This window comes from Coturnix japonica, chromosome 11, assembly GCF_054131305.1.
Source record: "Coturnix japonica strain WE chromosome 11, WE-NBRP24, whole genome shotgun sequence".
NCBI lineage: Eukaryota > Metazoa > Chordata > Aves > Galliformes > Phasianidae > Coturnix > Coturnix japonica.
Genome location: NC_140673.1, coordinates 5,311,366 through 5,327,615, shown reverse-complemented (window position 1 = coordinate 5,327,615; position 16,250 = coordinate 5,311,366). Strand labels below are relative to the sequence as shown.

At 48.2% G+C, this 16,250-nt stretch overlaps 1 protein-coding gene across 6 annotated transcripts in view; it reads left to right on the top strand.

The window, feature by feature from the left end:
* XPR1 (xenotropic and polytropic retrovirus receptor 1) overlaps positions 1-16,250 on the top strand; it is a 68,727-nt gene that overhangs the window by 49,950 nt on the left and 2,527 nt on the right. For 3 of the 6 annotated variants that reach the window (XM_015869702.3, XM_085512121.1, XM_085512122.1), the window contains 7 exons: positions 263-450; positions 667-846; positions 4,616-4,781; positions 5,981-6,172; positions 14,723-14,889; positions 15,131-15,270; positions 15,557-15,778. In XM_015869702.3, the coding sequence (XP_015725188.1) occupies positions 263-450; positions 667-846; positions 4,616-4,781; positions 5,981-6,172; positions 14,723-14,889; positions 15,131-15,270; positions 15,557-15,778 (1,255 nt within the window). Of the gene's footprint in view, positions 1-262; positions 451-666; positions 847-2,666; positions 2,811-4,615; positions 4,782-5,980; positions 6,173-14,722; positions 14,890-15,130; positions 15,271-15,556; positions 15,779-15,932; positions 16,230-16,250 lie in introns of those variants that run through there. The other 3 variants (XM_085512120.1, XR_014932971.1, XR_014932972.1) reach the window with 3 other exon arrangements.

Genomic DNA, 16,250 nt, shown 5'->3' with positions numbered 1-16,250 from the left:
GAGACGGGGGGCTTGAGGTGCTGCTAATGACCTGAATGCACAAGCTGGAGAGAGAATTTTCCCCAGAATACTCATAAATCCTCTGGTAGATTGGGCAGAAGGTCCTCCAGCTGCTAGAATATGCAGGCGAATGACAAGCAGGCCCTGCTTTCCTGGGCTGTGGCTGAGTATCTGAGAACCAGAGCCAGGAAGCGGAGCGCAGGTTTGATTTGTGGCATGACTTGTGCTATCATTAAGGCCATTTCATCTTATTCTTTGTCAGGTGTGGCTTTTATAGAAGGACCAGACGTGTGGCCACTGGTGAGAATCTATCGAGGTGGCTTTCTCCTGATAGAATTCCTCTTTCTCCTGGGTATCAACACGTACGGCTGGAGACAGGCTGGCGTGAATCATGTCCTCATCTTCGAGCTCAATCCCCGCAGCAACCTGTCCCATCAACATCTCTTTGAGGTAAACAGCACGGACTGATAGCAGCAGCTGAGCTGTGTGCATCAGGAGAAGTCCTGCACCATTTCCTGGCAAAGAACTCTAACACAATTAGAGGAGGAAGTTGCTGAAGTCTGATTAGATTGCAGGGTTGAGCACTGCTCTCCCTTTTCTTATAATGAGAATTCATTGTGAGGTTTGGAGTTATTTTTTCACTGCATTTTGTCTCTCTTTCTGCAGATTGCTGGATTTCTGGGGGTTTTGTGGTGCCTCAGCCTGCTGGCATGTATATATGGTAAATTCATCTACATCCCTATGCAGGTGAATCCACTCATCTTGTACGGCTGCATGTTGCTTTTTCTCATCAACCCTACCAAAACCTTGTATTACAAGTCCCGTTTTTGGCTGCTCAAACTATTGGTAAGTCTCAAAATATAAAATATAACATAGATAAATAAAAGATAAAAGGCTGTCGCTAAGCTGTAGCAGTTGAAATATGTTCAAGCATCAGTAATCTCCAAGACAGACAAATGTTTTGCCGTTGTACCTATGTATGCATAGAGCAGACCTGATGAAGTAATTACTGCAACTTATTACTTGCAATTTCTGTTTGCCTCTACCATTGTTATCTTCATATTGCAGGTAGTTACTGGTTAATCTTCATGTGCACAGCTGTATGTAGCACATCCCTTGATGTAGCAAAACAGTTTGCTAGGGGTTGGGAGGGCTGGAAAACAAGGTTACGTGAATGCTGCTCAGCTCAGCTTGGCAGTTCCAATGTGGAGAGAGTTCATTGATGGAGAGAGAATCTTTGCAAAGGTTACTGCTTCCAGGTTACTGTTTCCAACAAACCTTTTGTGGTCTTAAAAGACCTTATTGTAGACCCAGATGTTGTTTTCTTGGTAGGTAAGTCTGGTAAATGCCAAGTGTAGATATCCGAGCTATTTGATGTACCGGTTGCAGGTAGGAGTCCAAAAGAACTGTTTTCAGAGTTGTTGGATGGCTCATCAGTTTCTTGCAAAATGGCTGTTTCACATGTTAGTCCCCACCCTGAGGGCCTTTTTAAATTAACCTCAGTCACTTTGGTTCCCTTGATATCTTGTTCTTGCTGGAACCACTCTGAGAGCATTCAGCAGAGGGGAATCGGGCTGGCTGACATTATTCATAGAATCACTTTAGTGCCAATTAAGACAATTAGCTTTGTCTGGAGCGTGGCAAAGATGAAATGTAGAGTCATGCTTCAAGTGTGTGCGTGCAGGTATACACACAACTAGTTAACCTCTTAGCCCTGTTATTTGATTTGCAAAGTTACAGCTATTTCTGTTTCTCCCCTTTTGCCTTCCGGCATTCAGCCACCTCTCACAAGTGTTCCTTTAGTCCCAAGCCTCATTAGTCTTCCTGCTGTCCCTCAGTGTTAGGAAATGTACCACCAGTGATCTAACTGTAAGCAATCTCTGTGCTAATTTACCCTAATATCTTCACGGGGAAAGATCCTCAGTCTGCACAGAACTGTTAGTAGCTGTGGTTAGTTCCCAGTGCCTGCTCCATCTCCAGCCCTTGCTGCAGCCTGCAACACAGATGTGTGCGGAAGCCAATTCATCCGCAGGTCTCCTGGGGAGAAAGGCTTCATCAAAATGCAAGGTTGCTAGAATGGTAGAAGATGACAAAATTCTTCTGTGTGTTATGCAGAAGGGGGAAGGGGAGAAAAGAGGCCAGACAAAACCATTCAGAGCAGCTGTGAAGCTTCCCTCACTTTTATCTCATGCAGTTGGCTGTCTGGACGTATTTTATTTCTTCTCTCACCAGCAGCTATCTGGGTGAAAGGAGCTGTGAATAGTGCAGTTCTTAGAACTCTGCTTTTCACACAAACACTGACTCAAAGAGCATCTTCTCACACTTGCTGCGCTTCATCTCTGGCAGAAATGCAGCCTGTGTATCGGGTGTAACAGTCCATTATTGGCACCTCCAATTTTCCTAGAAACAAATGAGGAGGATATGTCAGTGTTTTACATCACTTCCTGATGGAGTGAGGAGGTTTGCTGCATCCACCTGTGCTCACTGGCTGCTTGTTGGCGCTCATGAGCGGGATCTGTGTTGATAATCCCTGATGGACCGCAGGTCACTTCTTCATTGATCTTCCTTTAGGTGAAAAAGTTATTTAACCTGTAAGGAGTTTAATCCCTTCTTTCTTGCCTGTGTGGCACCCTGCTGACGTGAACGTTCTTTGCCTCTGCTTCTAGGCGAGATGCGTGCTGCGTGCACTTGTGTAGGCTGAGGGAAACAGCTCACCAAGAGGAATCAGATCAGAGCGCAGAGCGTGGCATAGCATCTCCATACCGGCCTTGCTGCAGGGAGCTGAAATGGGGAAGCAACTGCAGAGTGAGGTGAAAATCTAGGGAAGTGTTCAGCTCTAGCTCGAGTATCTGCTGTCTCAGCACTGGCTTGAAACTGCAGGGATCAGCACCAGAAAGTTTGTGCTTGGATTGTGGAACTGCTGAAGTACAATTGCAAACGATTGCTTGCAACTGAAGTTGGATTCTTGGTCTGCTATGACTTTATTCTTGGGGCCCACCTTCAGTAGAGGGTTTTGCAGGTTCCCTAGCTAGGGAAGGTGGATCTGCTTGTGGAATGGGGTCCCTGCTCTGCAACTGGCTCAAGCCTGTTGCAGTGTGCAGCAGCCCTGGTCAGAAATAGGAGCTTTTGGGGGGGTTAGGGGGCTTCAAACAGCAGCTTCAGTCTGTGGGGATTGTGGATGGAGATAGCAGGGCCTTAGCTGGGCCATCCGTACATCTGCGACTCCTTGTCTGCTCTAACCTTTAGGTGGAAAGCTTCTGCTCTCTTAAAAGTTCTGTGCTGTCATCACCCAGTGTCCAAGTGTCTCTCATTAATCATAGACTCAGAGAATGGCTCGGGTTGGAAAAGACCTTCAAGATCATCTTTCTTCTGCTGTGGGCCCCAGATGTGAACACAGAACTCCAAAAGGGAATGTCACGAGGGCAGTACAGATGGGGACAGTCCCCTCCCTGCCCTGTGCCACCCCTCTGCTGATGCAGCCCAGGCACACTTCATGTCCAGGGGTTGCTCGTAAAGGGGAGGATGGGCTGTATAAGTAGAAAGGCTGCTGCACCTTCTCTGATCTCTGCAGCAGCGCTTCCACACCAGGGCTGCTTTGAGAGCATCCCTCCCTCACACTCAACCCTTTGTAATAGATGCTGTCCTACCTGTGCACGGGAGCTTTCTGGGTCAAGGTCTCTATCTGCTATTTAATGCCTCAAAGTCTTGATCCCTTCCTTGGCTTTGAAATGTAGAACCTTAAATTGGCATTACAAGCCCTGCTGTGGATGTGTCAGTCGTTTCCTGGGTTTCCGTAACGGTGTGTCTTTTAGGTTAATAAGGAGAGCAGTATAAAAGATCATTGTTAGCCTGTGCTTTCATTAATTTAAAGGTTCATAAATCTCTGAACTACAGGATGGTGCTGGGGCTGTCTCTTTGAGAAATTGCCCGTTAGTAGCTATAACTAACCGGGTAGAGAGAGTTGTAATCGAAGGTAATGGACCATGAAAACTGGCTGGTTTTGAATGTAGCAAAACTGCTGTTGAGGCTTAAGAGGGAAAGTGGACTGGGATGAAGAGGGAGTTTAACTGACACTTAATAGGATCTCCTCTGCTCTCTATTTAACTCTTTTGGTGCTGGAGGGTTTGGGAGTTGCAACTGAGTAACGGTACACACTGGTACGACTTTGAACACCAAAGAACAGCTGAGTACACTGGGACATGGTCAGATTAAGGGCCAGGTTGTGGGTCTCTAATCTGACTGATATGAAGTCTAAAAAACATCAGTAAATATAATATATGTGGCTGAAAAAACATGTCTGAGGTGGCTGATCAGCATGGGGAGCACTGGGAGGAGCTCTTAGATGGAGATTGCGAGCTTGGTTGTGAAAACAAAAGCTTGGAGAGGACAAATAGTGAAGTACAGGAGGAGAATTAGATGTCTGGAAGAATTATATTTGTACTTGAAATAGGGACACAATTTTCTTTCCTTTTTTTTTCAGCCAGGGCAAAAGGTCAGCAGTAAATCTGCAAGTATTTCTTTTAATTCCTGCATTTGTTCGATGCTGTGGTGTTGTGCTGCTGCAGATGAGTCTCTGCTAATGTGTCCCACCAATTATTCCTTTTTCTTTCAACAGTTTCGAGTGTTCACTGCTCCCTTCCACAAGGTGGGCTTTGCAGATTTCTGGCTGGCTGATCAGCTCAACAGCCTGGTCGTAATACTCATGGATCTGGAGTACATGATCTGCTTCTACAGCTTCGAGGTTGAGTGGACAGACAGTGATGGGCTTCTGGCAAATACAGGTAGAGAAATGCAGACGGCCTTGCGAGCAACACCAAGCAAGGCAGCTTCTTAGGCATCTGGTTTGAAGAAGCCAACCAATGACACAGGGAACCGAAATAACTGGCCTTTCTTGTAGATTTGGCATTGGAGAGATTCTCCCGTTTCTTGCTTCCATCCAGAGAAATGGAATTTCACATCAGTGCTCGTTTCCTAATCCAGTCATTTGGCCCGACTTGCACATTCATCGGAGGATGTTAGAGCACTTATTGATTGGAAAGACAAAACAGTCTTCCTGGCCTTGTTTTCCTTTCAGTGGTTTAACCACATATTTGCTTTTAGCCTGTTTCTGTTGCTTAGAATGAAAATGAGTTGCGCAGTTTTCAGCGCTGTAGCCTGGTTCTTAAAGGCTCTATCAGCAGAGCCTAAAGCAAGAGAGGATGGAGAAACTTCCTCAGAAGTCCTTATTTGTCACATCGGGTGCTATAAGAGCAGGGTGGTGCGTGCTCTGCCTCTCTCCTTCCTAACCAGGGGGGAGTCACAGAGCTGATGTGTGAATTTTGACTATGGCCTTCCCAGTGGCAAAGCCGTACCTGGCTCCTACTGCATCAGGCTGTGTTCGTTCCATTTAAAGCAGTGACTGCTGGCAAATTGTGTTGTCTGATGGTTTTGACGCCTGCTAAGAGGGATTGCAGCATGCTTCAATAAGCATCAGCGTTCGCTTTGTTTTTCCAATCTGTCTGATCTTTATCTTCCATTTATGACAGTGTTGGAATTACCTACGTATTTATCTTATTAAAAACAAACAGAAAAAGAGGTTGTAAAGTAACTGTGTGGATAACGACTTGTCCTCCAAACCCTGGAATAAAGTGCTTTGGAATATATATCAGCTAATGAAGCTGTCTCCATTAGTTTGAGTGAGAAACAAATGCTTGTTAACACTTGAGTTCTCTGTTTTAAATGCGCTGAGCAAGACAGCAGGAAAATATGGTATGCTTGGGGAGTTGCAGTTAGAGCTGGGATTGTCTTGGTTGTTTCCTTAACAAGAGGATCTCCAGGCTTCATGTGTGATATGATGCTGTGTTTGTGTCATTGTCTCTCGCCCCAGTTGTTCAATCTGTGTTCATGCTTTGCTCTAAATAAATGGTAATATGTTTTTTCCACATGCAAGGAAAGTTAAAAGTTACTGACTCTGTATCCCTGGTGCTTTTTTTTCTTGCAGATAATCAGATTTGTTACAGCTACTCCTACGGAGTGAGAGCAGTTGTCCAGTGCATCCCTGCTTGGTTGCGATTCATCCAGTGCCTGCGCCGGTACCGCGATAACAAACGGGCCTTTCATCTGGTTAACGCTGGAAAATATTCCACCACCTTCTTTGTGGTGACATTTGCAGCCCTCTACAGCACTCACAAAGGTACGGGCTATTTTGGAAGGTCGTTTGCTCATCTCCCCCTGCTCTCCAGGTGTGCTTTTCAGGGCACGCTCTAGGAGGAATGCTGATAGACCACCTCAGTCACTTTCCTGCCAAGTTAGAGTGACAGCAATATAAAAACACAGCGCTGGTTCTTTATATTTAAGCATTATATCATGGTACTGAGTCGGTTTTCCACTGGTGACTGTGCTGTGAGGCGTGATTGTCATTTATTTGCACAGCTCTGGTGGGGCAGATGTGTCTCACCAGGTTTTGTTTCTGTTGAACAGAACATCCTGCGTTTAGTCATGGGGTTTTCCTCTTCCATGGGGAAAAACTTAGGACTGGCTTCCCTTTGAAGGCTTTGGCCTTTTGGCATCTGTGAAGCATCTCAGTGGAAAGTCTAAGGGCTGCCTACTCTTACTGTGTAAAGAGTATCTCAAGATCTTACTGGAGGTATTTTTTGCATTCCCGCTCCAAAGGAGGAAATTGGAATACCTGTCAGTTCTTGCCGTGATGGGAGGTTGGGTGGGAGACGTCTAAGGAGAGGGAGAATATAGGAAATACTTCTGCCTTGCATTCGTGAACAGTTACAGCTTGTCTGTCATCACTACACACGGGGAGATGTGCACAGTGCTGGGAAAATGCCCCTCTCTGGATTTTCCTATGTGTTTTTATCCGTGTTTCTTTCTGCAGCTGGCAGGGAGTTGTTTCCAATCCATTTAACTGCAGATTGAGCTCTGATCCCCAAGTTCCCCCATCTCCCTGGAAACGACAATTACTTGATTCTGCTTCTTGCTCTGAAGAAAAAAGCTTTTCGTTCCTGCACTTCAGGCAGTCACCCTGCCTCTCATTGTTCTCAAGTCCTCAAAGCTGCATTCTTTTCTTTGAAAATATCTGCCTCCTTTATCTCCTGGAATTAACAGCTACACATGCTCATGAGCTATTGCTTATCCTGCAGTATGATTGTGGCAGGGCAGGGAAAAGGTTTGGATGCGTGCTCCTTGTTCCATGCTGGTTGTGGGTGGGGGAAAGCAAGGTTATTAGAAACCCTCCTGTAGCCAAGAAGTGGTAGTTCTGAAGCCATGTTAATGGTTGCATCTTAATGGCACAAACCCAGCGTGGCAACAGTGGCGATAGATGCTGTCAGAGCTCTTCATCTTGCTCCTCGTGCACCCTCCCCTGTTGCTCCCCTGCAGGGCTTGCTCCCATTGTAAGCTGTTTGCTTGGTGCCACCCTGCAGCCTTTTTCTTCCAGCCCTGCACCCTGTTAGTCCCAGCTGCTAAGCTGTGAGATGAGACACATACAGATTGCCTGGCTGTAGTCAGTGCTGGTATGGTTTATACATAGTGCCTGTCTTTAGGAGGCTGAGGGATGCTTCTCCCTCCTGTGAGGACACTGTGGAAGAGCCCCCCTGTGAGGGAAGGCTGGGGTAGGTTTGGGAAAGGAGGAAAGCCAGCATCTGGGCAAACATCCTATGTAAGGACTTGACCTCAGCCTCCTCCCTGAGAGGTTTGCATCCATGCCAGTGCTCTGACCCTTGTTCTCATTGCTGCCGCACACAACTGGTGCCTGCTCCTGGCAGCTGGCAGGCAGTGGGCTGTAATGAGGTGTTTACGAGCCCAGCCCAGGCTCCTTCCAGTGCCTGAGACCTTGGTGACTCTCAGCTTTGCTCTGTCCCGTTCTCTTAGTGGCAGCTGATAGCACGTAGCTGTTGGTGTCATGCAACAGTAAATAAAAATTTGGAGCTTCGTGGCATTTGCAAATGACACATTGCCCAGCTTTTGCAAATGTCACTGCGCCTGGACTGGCAGTGCTTTAGTGAGCACTGCTTGAAGACCTTGCTACGCCTTGTCAGTGCTGTTGGCTTCACCCCCCTGCTGCCAGAAACGCACCCTTGGAACTTCTCCATTCTGTTCAGATCTGTTGGAATCGTATCTGTGTTCTTTGCACGCGTTTCCCCTTCTCTAAACTTGGAGTCAGATGGTCTGTTAGCAAGCGTGCACCGTGCTGCTGTTGGAAGTCGAAGCGCTGCTCCCCCACGCTTTCTGTCTGCCTAAGTATAGCAGAGGCAAACACTGCTCTCTTATTTACAAAACAACTCTTCGGGGTATGGGTGTTTGCTGCTAAGAACACCAACACTGCCCCGAATGGCTGACAAACAGGTACAAATCCTTGCTGCTTAGACCTGTTCTAAATGTCAGTTATGCAATGAACCTGTTGATTGCTGTTTTAACGAGAGTTTTATTGAAACCGTTTTTCATGCCTCTGTTTGCAAGTCTATGACTTATAAGTCTGGAATGAGAGCTTTCAGCTGCCAGGAGAAGAGGGTAATTTGTGGCCTTTTCTTGGGAGGTCAGGTAATGTACACCATGCTGTTCTCCTTGGGAGTCCTGAGGAACATCACAGCCCTCTGGGGAGGGTTGTCTTCTCCCTCTGAGTTAGAACACTGAATAATTTGTAGTTGTTCTTTAGGTTTTCTCACGTCTGCCAGCTGCGTGGAGATGTGCTTTGTGTGGTTAGGAGGGTTTGTCAGCATTAAAATCCGGCTAATTCACCCGGAGTGCACTCAGGGCATTGCTGTGCTGGATTTTCATATACTGGTTGAAAACAACCGGAGCCAAACAAACGTACAAATGTCACTTTGTTATGAAGAGCTGACATGTGCATGCACGGTACTGCTTTATATCCGTAGCTGCTGGAGCAAAGGTTCCCCCCCAGCAGCCACACAGCAGGCTCTTGGCTCAGCTTCCCCAGAGGGCAGCAGTTTAATAACCCCTCGTGCAGAGCCTAATTCTGATTAGAGAAGCAATTTTCTTCCTTAAGGTTTGGATTCCAAATGCACTTTGCTCTGCAGTTTGTGCCGTTAGATCCAAGGTATGGGAGCACACACAGTTGATCCCCTCCCAGACCAGTGCTCTCGTTGTCCTGGAATGAAGTATGTTTTGCAGAGCCCCCTCCAAGCTATCATTAGTGCTGCTCAAGTGTGAGCCCCTTATGGAGAGCAGGAGCTGCGAGCACTGAGTGGAGGCTCACAAACACCAGCACATTTCAGGGAAGACAGCAGGAACCAAAGGGCAACTGTTGCTAAGCTCCCAAAGGAAGAATTCTCAGTATTTTTATATCGCTCAAAGGAATGGGAAGCAAAGGCCGTGTTCTGTAAATATAGTCCTCTGGGATATGTTTGCACAGGCAAATGAGGCCTATCTGTAACTCTAAGCTACCTAGCAACTGCAGCGTGTGCTGGCTGTGGTGCAGCAGAGCAGCCCTGTCCCCTGCAACTTGCTTTTTGAAGCTGAAAGCTGTGAAGCTTTTTGCCTTACCGAGGAATAGAGATATGACCCGACGTGGCAGCAGCTGTCCCGAGATTAATGAGCTCCTGCATGAAGGTGTTGGACCATCTCTTCCTCATAGCGAGCTTCAGGCTGAACAGATGAAGATGAATGGGAAACGTGCTGCTGTGTGGAAATTCAGTGGAAGGCTGCAGGTCTGTTTCCTACTCCTCGTTCATCACAGGGGTTGAGGTTTCTGCCAGCTGTGACACCAAGTGGTGCAGCTCAATTCACACTGCAATGGGTCACTGGTTCTCCCCGGTCTGTCCCAGTACTGCACAGCTGTGGTTTCCAGGTGAGGGGGTGGTGGGCACACTGGGTGCTATTGGGAGCTGTCAGAGGATACATGGCTGTGTCTTAGCTCTGCCATCCTCTACCTGCTAGTGGCTTAAGTGGGGCATCACTTATAGCTTGTTGCTACTGTGTTAGAAACTGCAGGATGTAACCTCCGTGGAGTGAATTTGCAGGTAGATGGAATGGTAATTAGCTGTGATTCTGTGTGGCTACAGCAGGAGATGAGCGAGGCAACTGAGAGCTGGGGCTGAAATGAATTAAAGAAGGCAGACGTTGCTGCAGAAAACAGTGATACCTCTTTAAACAGTAGGAAAATAATCTGTTTACACTGGTAGAGAGTGGTAGGACAAGAGGGAGCAGCTTTATACTAAAAGAAGGGAGATGTAGATTAGATATCGAGGAACCATTTGGAGATTGGTGATGCCCTGGCAGTGCTGCCCAGAGCTGTGGGTGCCTCAGGCCATGGATGGGCCCGGGGCAGCCAGCCCATGGCAGAGAGTAGAGCCTGGTGATCTCTGAGGTCCCTTCCAACCCTGTCATACTGTGTTTCACTGGTAATTCTATGTGAAACAAGTGGGGAGAGCTAGCCTAGCAAAATGAAAGGATGCTTAGAGTCCAAGTGCAAGTTTTTAGCTAAAAAAGGCCTTTTTTTCATGGCAGAGTAGAACCAAGGCATTTGTGAGATCCTTTGTTATTCCTTGCGTGTCCGTACCAGATCTCTCTTTCTCCTGTGTTGGAACAGCTGTCAGCACTGTGGCAAGCCAGATCATTTGATTTAGGTGTCACAAGAGCCTTACAGAGAGCTTAGATTGACCTCTTAAAGTAAAACAAACTTTGTAATGGGATTAACTGTCTTCTTCCCTAAGTGGCTGCCTTCCTGCGGCTCGCCTTAGCACAACATACCGGCAGCTCCATCAGGGTGATTATTTGGAGCCCAAATGTGCAATGTCTGTCACATTGCTGTGAGCTGGGATGAATTTTGGTCTAAAACCCTGTCATGCCATGCCCAGGAGGCCCTCAGTAATGACTTGTGTTCATTAGCCAGTCTTTCTGATCCTTTTTTTTCCGGCAGAGTGGTGGCAGTGTCATTAGTGGAGTATGTGAGGCATTGCCATGGGGCAAACATTTCCATCCCGGCCTCTGACCCCATCCCAGAGCCAGCCTGGCTCCCCGTGCCAGCTTATTGGTTATAATTGCTCACCCAGGGCTCCAGGTGATGCTGTGGATGGAGGGGGGGACCACTCCAACTCTGCCCTGCGCCTGGTGGCTTACATTTATAGTCAGAGGGATTGGGAGCTGCCTCTGCACCCTGACTGTCAGCACAAACGAGGCATGAAATCCCACAGGGACATTTTCCAATGCTTTGTAGGCCTCGAAATGTCAAGTTGGGATGCTTGGTGGTGCCAGCAGGCAGGCTGTGGGGGAGAGGCACCTCGACACCCTACCAGGCAGTGTGAGTCATTCATCTGGTCCCAGCTTAATGGGACTGGAGATGTGGGAGCACTAATGAGTAAGGTGTAAAGGGGTGGCCTACCAATTTACCTTCCAAATCTGTGCCAACTTGGGGTTCTCTGGGGCTGCAGGAACCTGGGAGGTGCAATAAATCACCATTGGGTCTTATTTTGGTCAGTGGGCATGGTGAGGTTGGATGGATGGTTGGACTAAATAATCTTCATGGTCTCTTCTAACCTTAATGATTCCATGAATCCCAATATTAGACCACAGCATTTATTTTTGATGGTGAATTGAGCTATTCTTATTAGCCAGACTGCTGGCAAATGGTTGCATTGGAAGCCCCATCCTTCTCAGTTAAACACCCCCCCGGTAACACTTCACAGACGTGAGAGGTGACACTGGGAGAGGAATCCAATCTGTCAGCAGGGAGTGGTGTGCTTCCTCCTGCTTGCAATTAAATCATGTTTCTTTTTGTTAGTGAGATACCAGCCATGAGGGTGCTTATCCAGGCTGGATGTGGCTCTGGGCAGCCTGGTCTGGTGGTTGGCAGCCCTGCACACAGCAGGGGGGTTGAAATGAGATGAGCACTGCGGTCCTTTTTAACACAGGCTGTTCTGTGGTTCTAGGGTGATTCCAGATTAGACACAGTTGTATTGTCCTACACAACCCAGTGTAAATCAGCAGAATATATGTATTTATTTAGGAAAAACAGGATTTGGGGATTTCCCCGTTGTACAAAGGCAGGATTTAAATAGGAGAAGAAATCAGAGGTTGCCTCCCGACAGCTCTTCAGTGCTATCTCTTGCTCCTTTGCTTTAAATTGCACCCTGAGGCTATAGCAGAGGTTTGCAGATCTGAGGGAAGGTTGTTCTTAGGAATTGGTTAGTATTTGACAAAGCCTGTCAGCTCCCAATGAGTCCTGCTTGTGCTCCTCAGGGCTGTTTGCCTTTTAGCTGCATTAAGCCCACCATCATGTCTCTACCATTGATCAGCATTAAACAGAGGTTCCTGCTGGTTGGGGGAGCACTACTGCCCTTCCTTCTTTCATAGTTAGAATTACTGAGGGCTCAGTAAGTCTTGGTTTCAAACTATAAGGCAGTAGTAGACTGTATGTGCTCAGTTTGCTAACATTTCCCACCAAACATGCTGTAAATACGTATTTCTTTCACTTAAGTTCCATACAATCTGAGGCTGGATGGCTCGCCATCAAAGGAGCCTGTGTTTGGCAGGCCTTCTGCTCCATGCACTCAGATGGGCGTTGTGCAGCAGGGCTCACCTGGCTGTGTTTCCTGATAACCTCAGGCTTCTGACAGCTTTTATCACAGCTTCCACCATCAGCAAAGCCCGCAGCCAGCTGAGGTGGCTGACACACCACGAGTGCTGCTGTGCTCTTATCCAGGTCTTCAATAATACATGGCATTGATTTTTTTGTTGCCTGTGTTGAATACTATATAGTGTTTACATTCCCCGGAATAATTCAGCAGGGTAAACAGATAGTATTCTTCGGAAGCAAAGTCAATATTAACTGCATTCCGAATAGTATTTGCTGTCTATCGTTGATGGAAAGCAACTTTTCTCTTGCCTGTGTTTGGAAGGGGCTATAATTTCTGCACAGTATTGGTCTCTCAGAATGCACATCAGAAGCTGTTTCCCCCGTGGCTGCTGTTGGTATTGAATATATTTGTCTATCAGCAGTTTTTGCAGGCAGTAAATTCAGTTGCTACACGTGCCTGTGGCCGTTTTCATGCTCTGTGGCCATTCACAGCTTCAGTTCAAAGGTTGAAGCCTTCCATTATTTATCTGCGTGACCTTCTGGGGGCAATTTGCGGCTGTGTTTGTGCAGGGTGCCCATTGGGATTGCCTTCTACAGGGGAAGCTGAGGATGCTAATGGAAAGGCTGCAAGTGGCCCTGGCAGCAGGTGGAGGTGCCAGGGGTGCTGCAGCGGGTACTGAACCCAAATAGCCTCTGACACAGCCCAGCACCTCCAGGTTGCAGACATGCTCATTAGAACACGCATTAAAATAGACCCCCTTCAAGAGGAGCTGAGGCTGTGCCTACAGCTTCTCATGCTGTGATTTTGTGCTGGTGGTGTTTCCTCGTGCATGTGGTGTTTGGAATAGCTTTAGAGATCGGGATGTTGCTGGGTGGCAGCACAAAGGGGCCTCACACCTCCCACTGCCAGCTATGTGGCATGATGAGAACTTCAGTCTCTTTCCCCTCTTGGAGGTGTTGAGACCTACCAGGAGTCCAGTGCACTTCTGTCATCCCGAGACTCTCATGGTGGATCTGGTTGTTTCTAGCACATCATTAAACAAAATGAAGCAGCTCCTGTTGAAACGGAGCCTGATGTTGTCCATACACACAGCGATATATTGCTCCTCAATAACTGGCAGGCGGTAGATGGAGCCTCTGGGCAGAATGCAGATGCCTTGATTTTCTGCCCCCCTGAGCAGTGCTGAAGAGGGCCGCTAGGACCAACCAGTGGAGATTGAGATATAATTGCTTGCCTGGAGCAGTAACATATTCCTGTGTGCCGGCTGAATACCAATGAGGCCAGGAGGAAGGAAGGTATCAAATAGAATCGCAGGCAGGAGGTAAGTGATTAAAGGAGGGGACTCAACTGCCAAGGCTGAAGACAATAGGCTTGTTCTGATGACAGCGTTCTACCAGGGGCTGGGTTTGGTTTTGTAATGAAGTTTTTCAGGAGCTGAATACATTGCAGGACAGTGTGATAGAGAACACAGGAGCCAGTGGAGGGATAGGAAGGAGATTGGAGGCAGGATGACCTGGCTGGGATGGTCTGGATCCATCCCCTCCGTGAATGGAGAATGTCCCAGCAATGCCACCTGGCTGCTCCTCAGTGCTGCAGGGCACTGCAATGGATGTACCCTCAGCGCTGCCGTCCACATCTCCCTGAAGGTTTTGAGTTGCAGTTTGTTTGAATTCTGCCCTGAAAAACAAACCAAACCCAGGCCAACCAGCCTGGCCCAACATTCAAGGCTAAGCCCCTGCAGGGAGCTCCTAGTTTGGAGCAGTTTTAGATGTTGGAAAGCACTTAACCCCTTAGCTGCCTCTCGGGATGATCACATAGGATCCGGTAGGGGAACTGGTGATGCAACAAGTGAAAAATAATATAGGAGAGCACAGCCTTAGAGTCTGGGTCACTGCACCTCGGTACCTGCCTGTTCTTCCCTATGGAATAACCTAGTGAAGGAGCTGCCGGGGGAGGACGACGTCTTGCAGTTGATCGCAAAACCCTCCTCGTTCCCTCCTTGCTTTTCCTTTGTACAGCCCTCGTCCTTTGTGAAACGCGGCCCTCAGCTTCCCCCTGCTGTTCGGACCGAGGATGACAACGAGCCTTCCTCACCTGCTACAATGAGCCTCGCACTGCACGTCTCGGTTCCAGCAGGCTTTTTGAAGGAGCAATCCGCTTCAGGTTGTACAGAAACGTCCTGTTCTTCTCTTTTGCAGCTAAAAACCACAGTGACACCCAAGTGTTCTTCTACCTGTGGATTATCTTCTACTTCATCAGCTCTTGCTACACCCTCATCTGGGACCTGAAGATGGACTGGGGTCTCTTTGACAAAAACGCTGGTGAAAATACCTTTCTTCGAGAAGGAATTGTCTACCCACAGAAAGTGAGTATGGGGCAGAAGAGCTCTGCTATTGCAGCTCAATGTGTTTCCATTCACATTGCAGTTGGCTGCTGCATGCTGGGCATGGGGATGTTCCAGCAGCAGGGTTAGTTACTGTGTACCTGGTGTTGTGTAGGCTGTCTGTGTGAAAGCAGCAAAGCTGATTTAAAAGCTGAAGCACACAGACCTGCCTCTTGTTGAAGGCCTTATTGCTGACCTGTCCCATCTGTATCTTGTGCTCCAGGCGTACTACTATTGTGCCATTGTTGAGGACGTGATCCTGCGCTTTGCGTGGACCATCCAGATCTCCCTCACTTCCATGCAGATCTTTCCATACGCTGGGGATATCATTTCTACTGTTTTTGCCCCGCTTGAGGTTTTCAGGTAAGGCTGAGCGGCTCATTTGGATTTATTACTCTTATATTACTTGTGAAACATCAGCACAGTGGGAAGCCTCTTGCTCTATGGACTCTGAATTGGATGGAGAGGTCTTACAGGGCACTCAGTCTGAGCAGGGGGCTGAGTCTTTGGCTGCATTTACCATTCCCTCTGCTAGAGCTCATCTCAAAGGATGCATTATTATAACTAAGCTTCACATTCACCAAACACAGCGGTGCCTATAAAAGCGGAACCGCGTCATGTAACTTCTCTCTGTCCTTCTTTAACCCAGGAGGTTTGTCTGGAACTTCTTCCGCCTGGAGAATGAGCACCTGAACAACTGCGGTGAGTTCCGTGCCGTGAGGGACATCTCCGTGGCACCGCTCAACGCCGACGACCTGACACTGCTGGATCAGATGATGGACCAGGAGGACGGCGTGCGGAACCGCCGCAAGAACAAGCAGTGGAAGCGAAGCCAGAGCATATCCTTGCGCAGACCTCGCCTTGCTTCACAGTACGTGTGGCCTCTGCTCCTGGAGCTGCTGTGAGGGCAGTTCCCTTCACAGAGCTCCCCTCCTGCACTAGTAGCTTTGTGCTGCTGTGCCTGTGCTCTGAGCATGGCAGGATGCTCTGGTGTCTGAGCATCACTTCTTCCCCCCTAAGCGCAGCTCCAGAGCCCTTGGCCAAGAGAGCAGCTCCTGGAGTGAGGAAGAATAGAATCACAGAACAGCCTGGGTTGAAAAGGGCCACAATGCTCATCCAGTTCCAACCCCCTGCTGTGTGCAGGGTCACCAACCAGCAGCCCAGAGCCACATCCAGCCTGGCCTTGAATGCCTGCAGGGATGGGGCATCCACAGCCTCCTTGGGCATCCTGGACACTGTGCAGTAATGGCTGCAGAGCATCCCCCTGTTTCATCCCTGCCTGGAAGGGGTGGGAGGAGGACGCAGCATCCTCTGCTCCCCAGTGAGTGTTTTCTGTTTGTGTT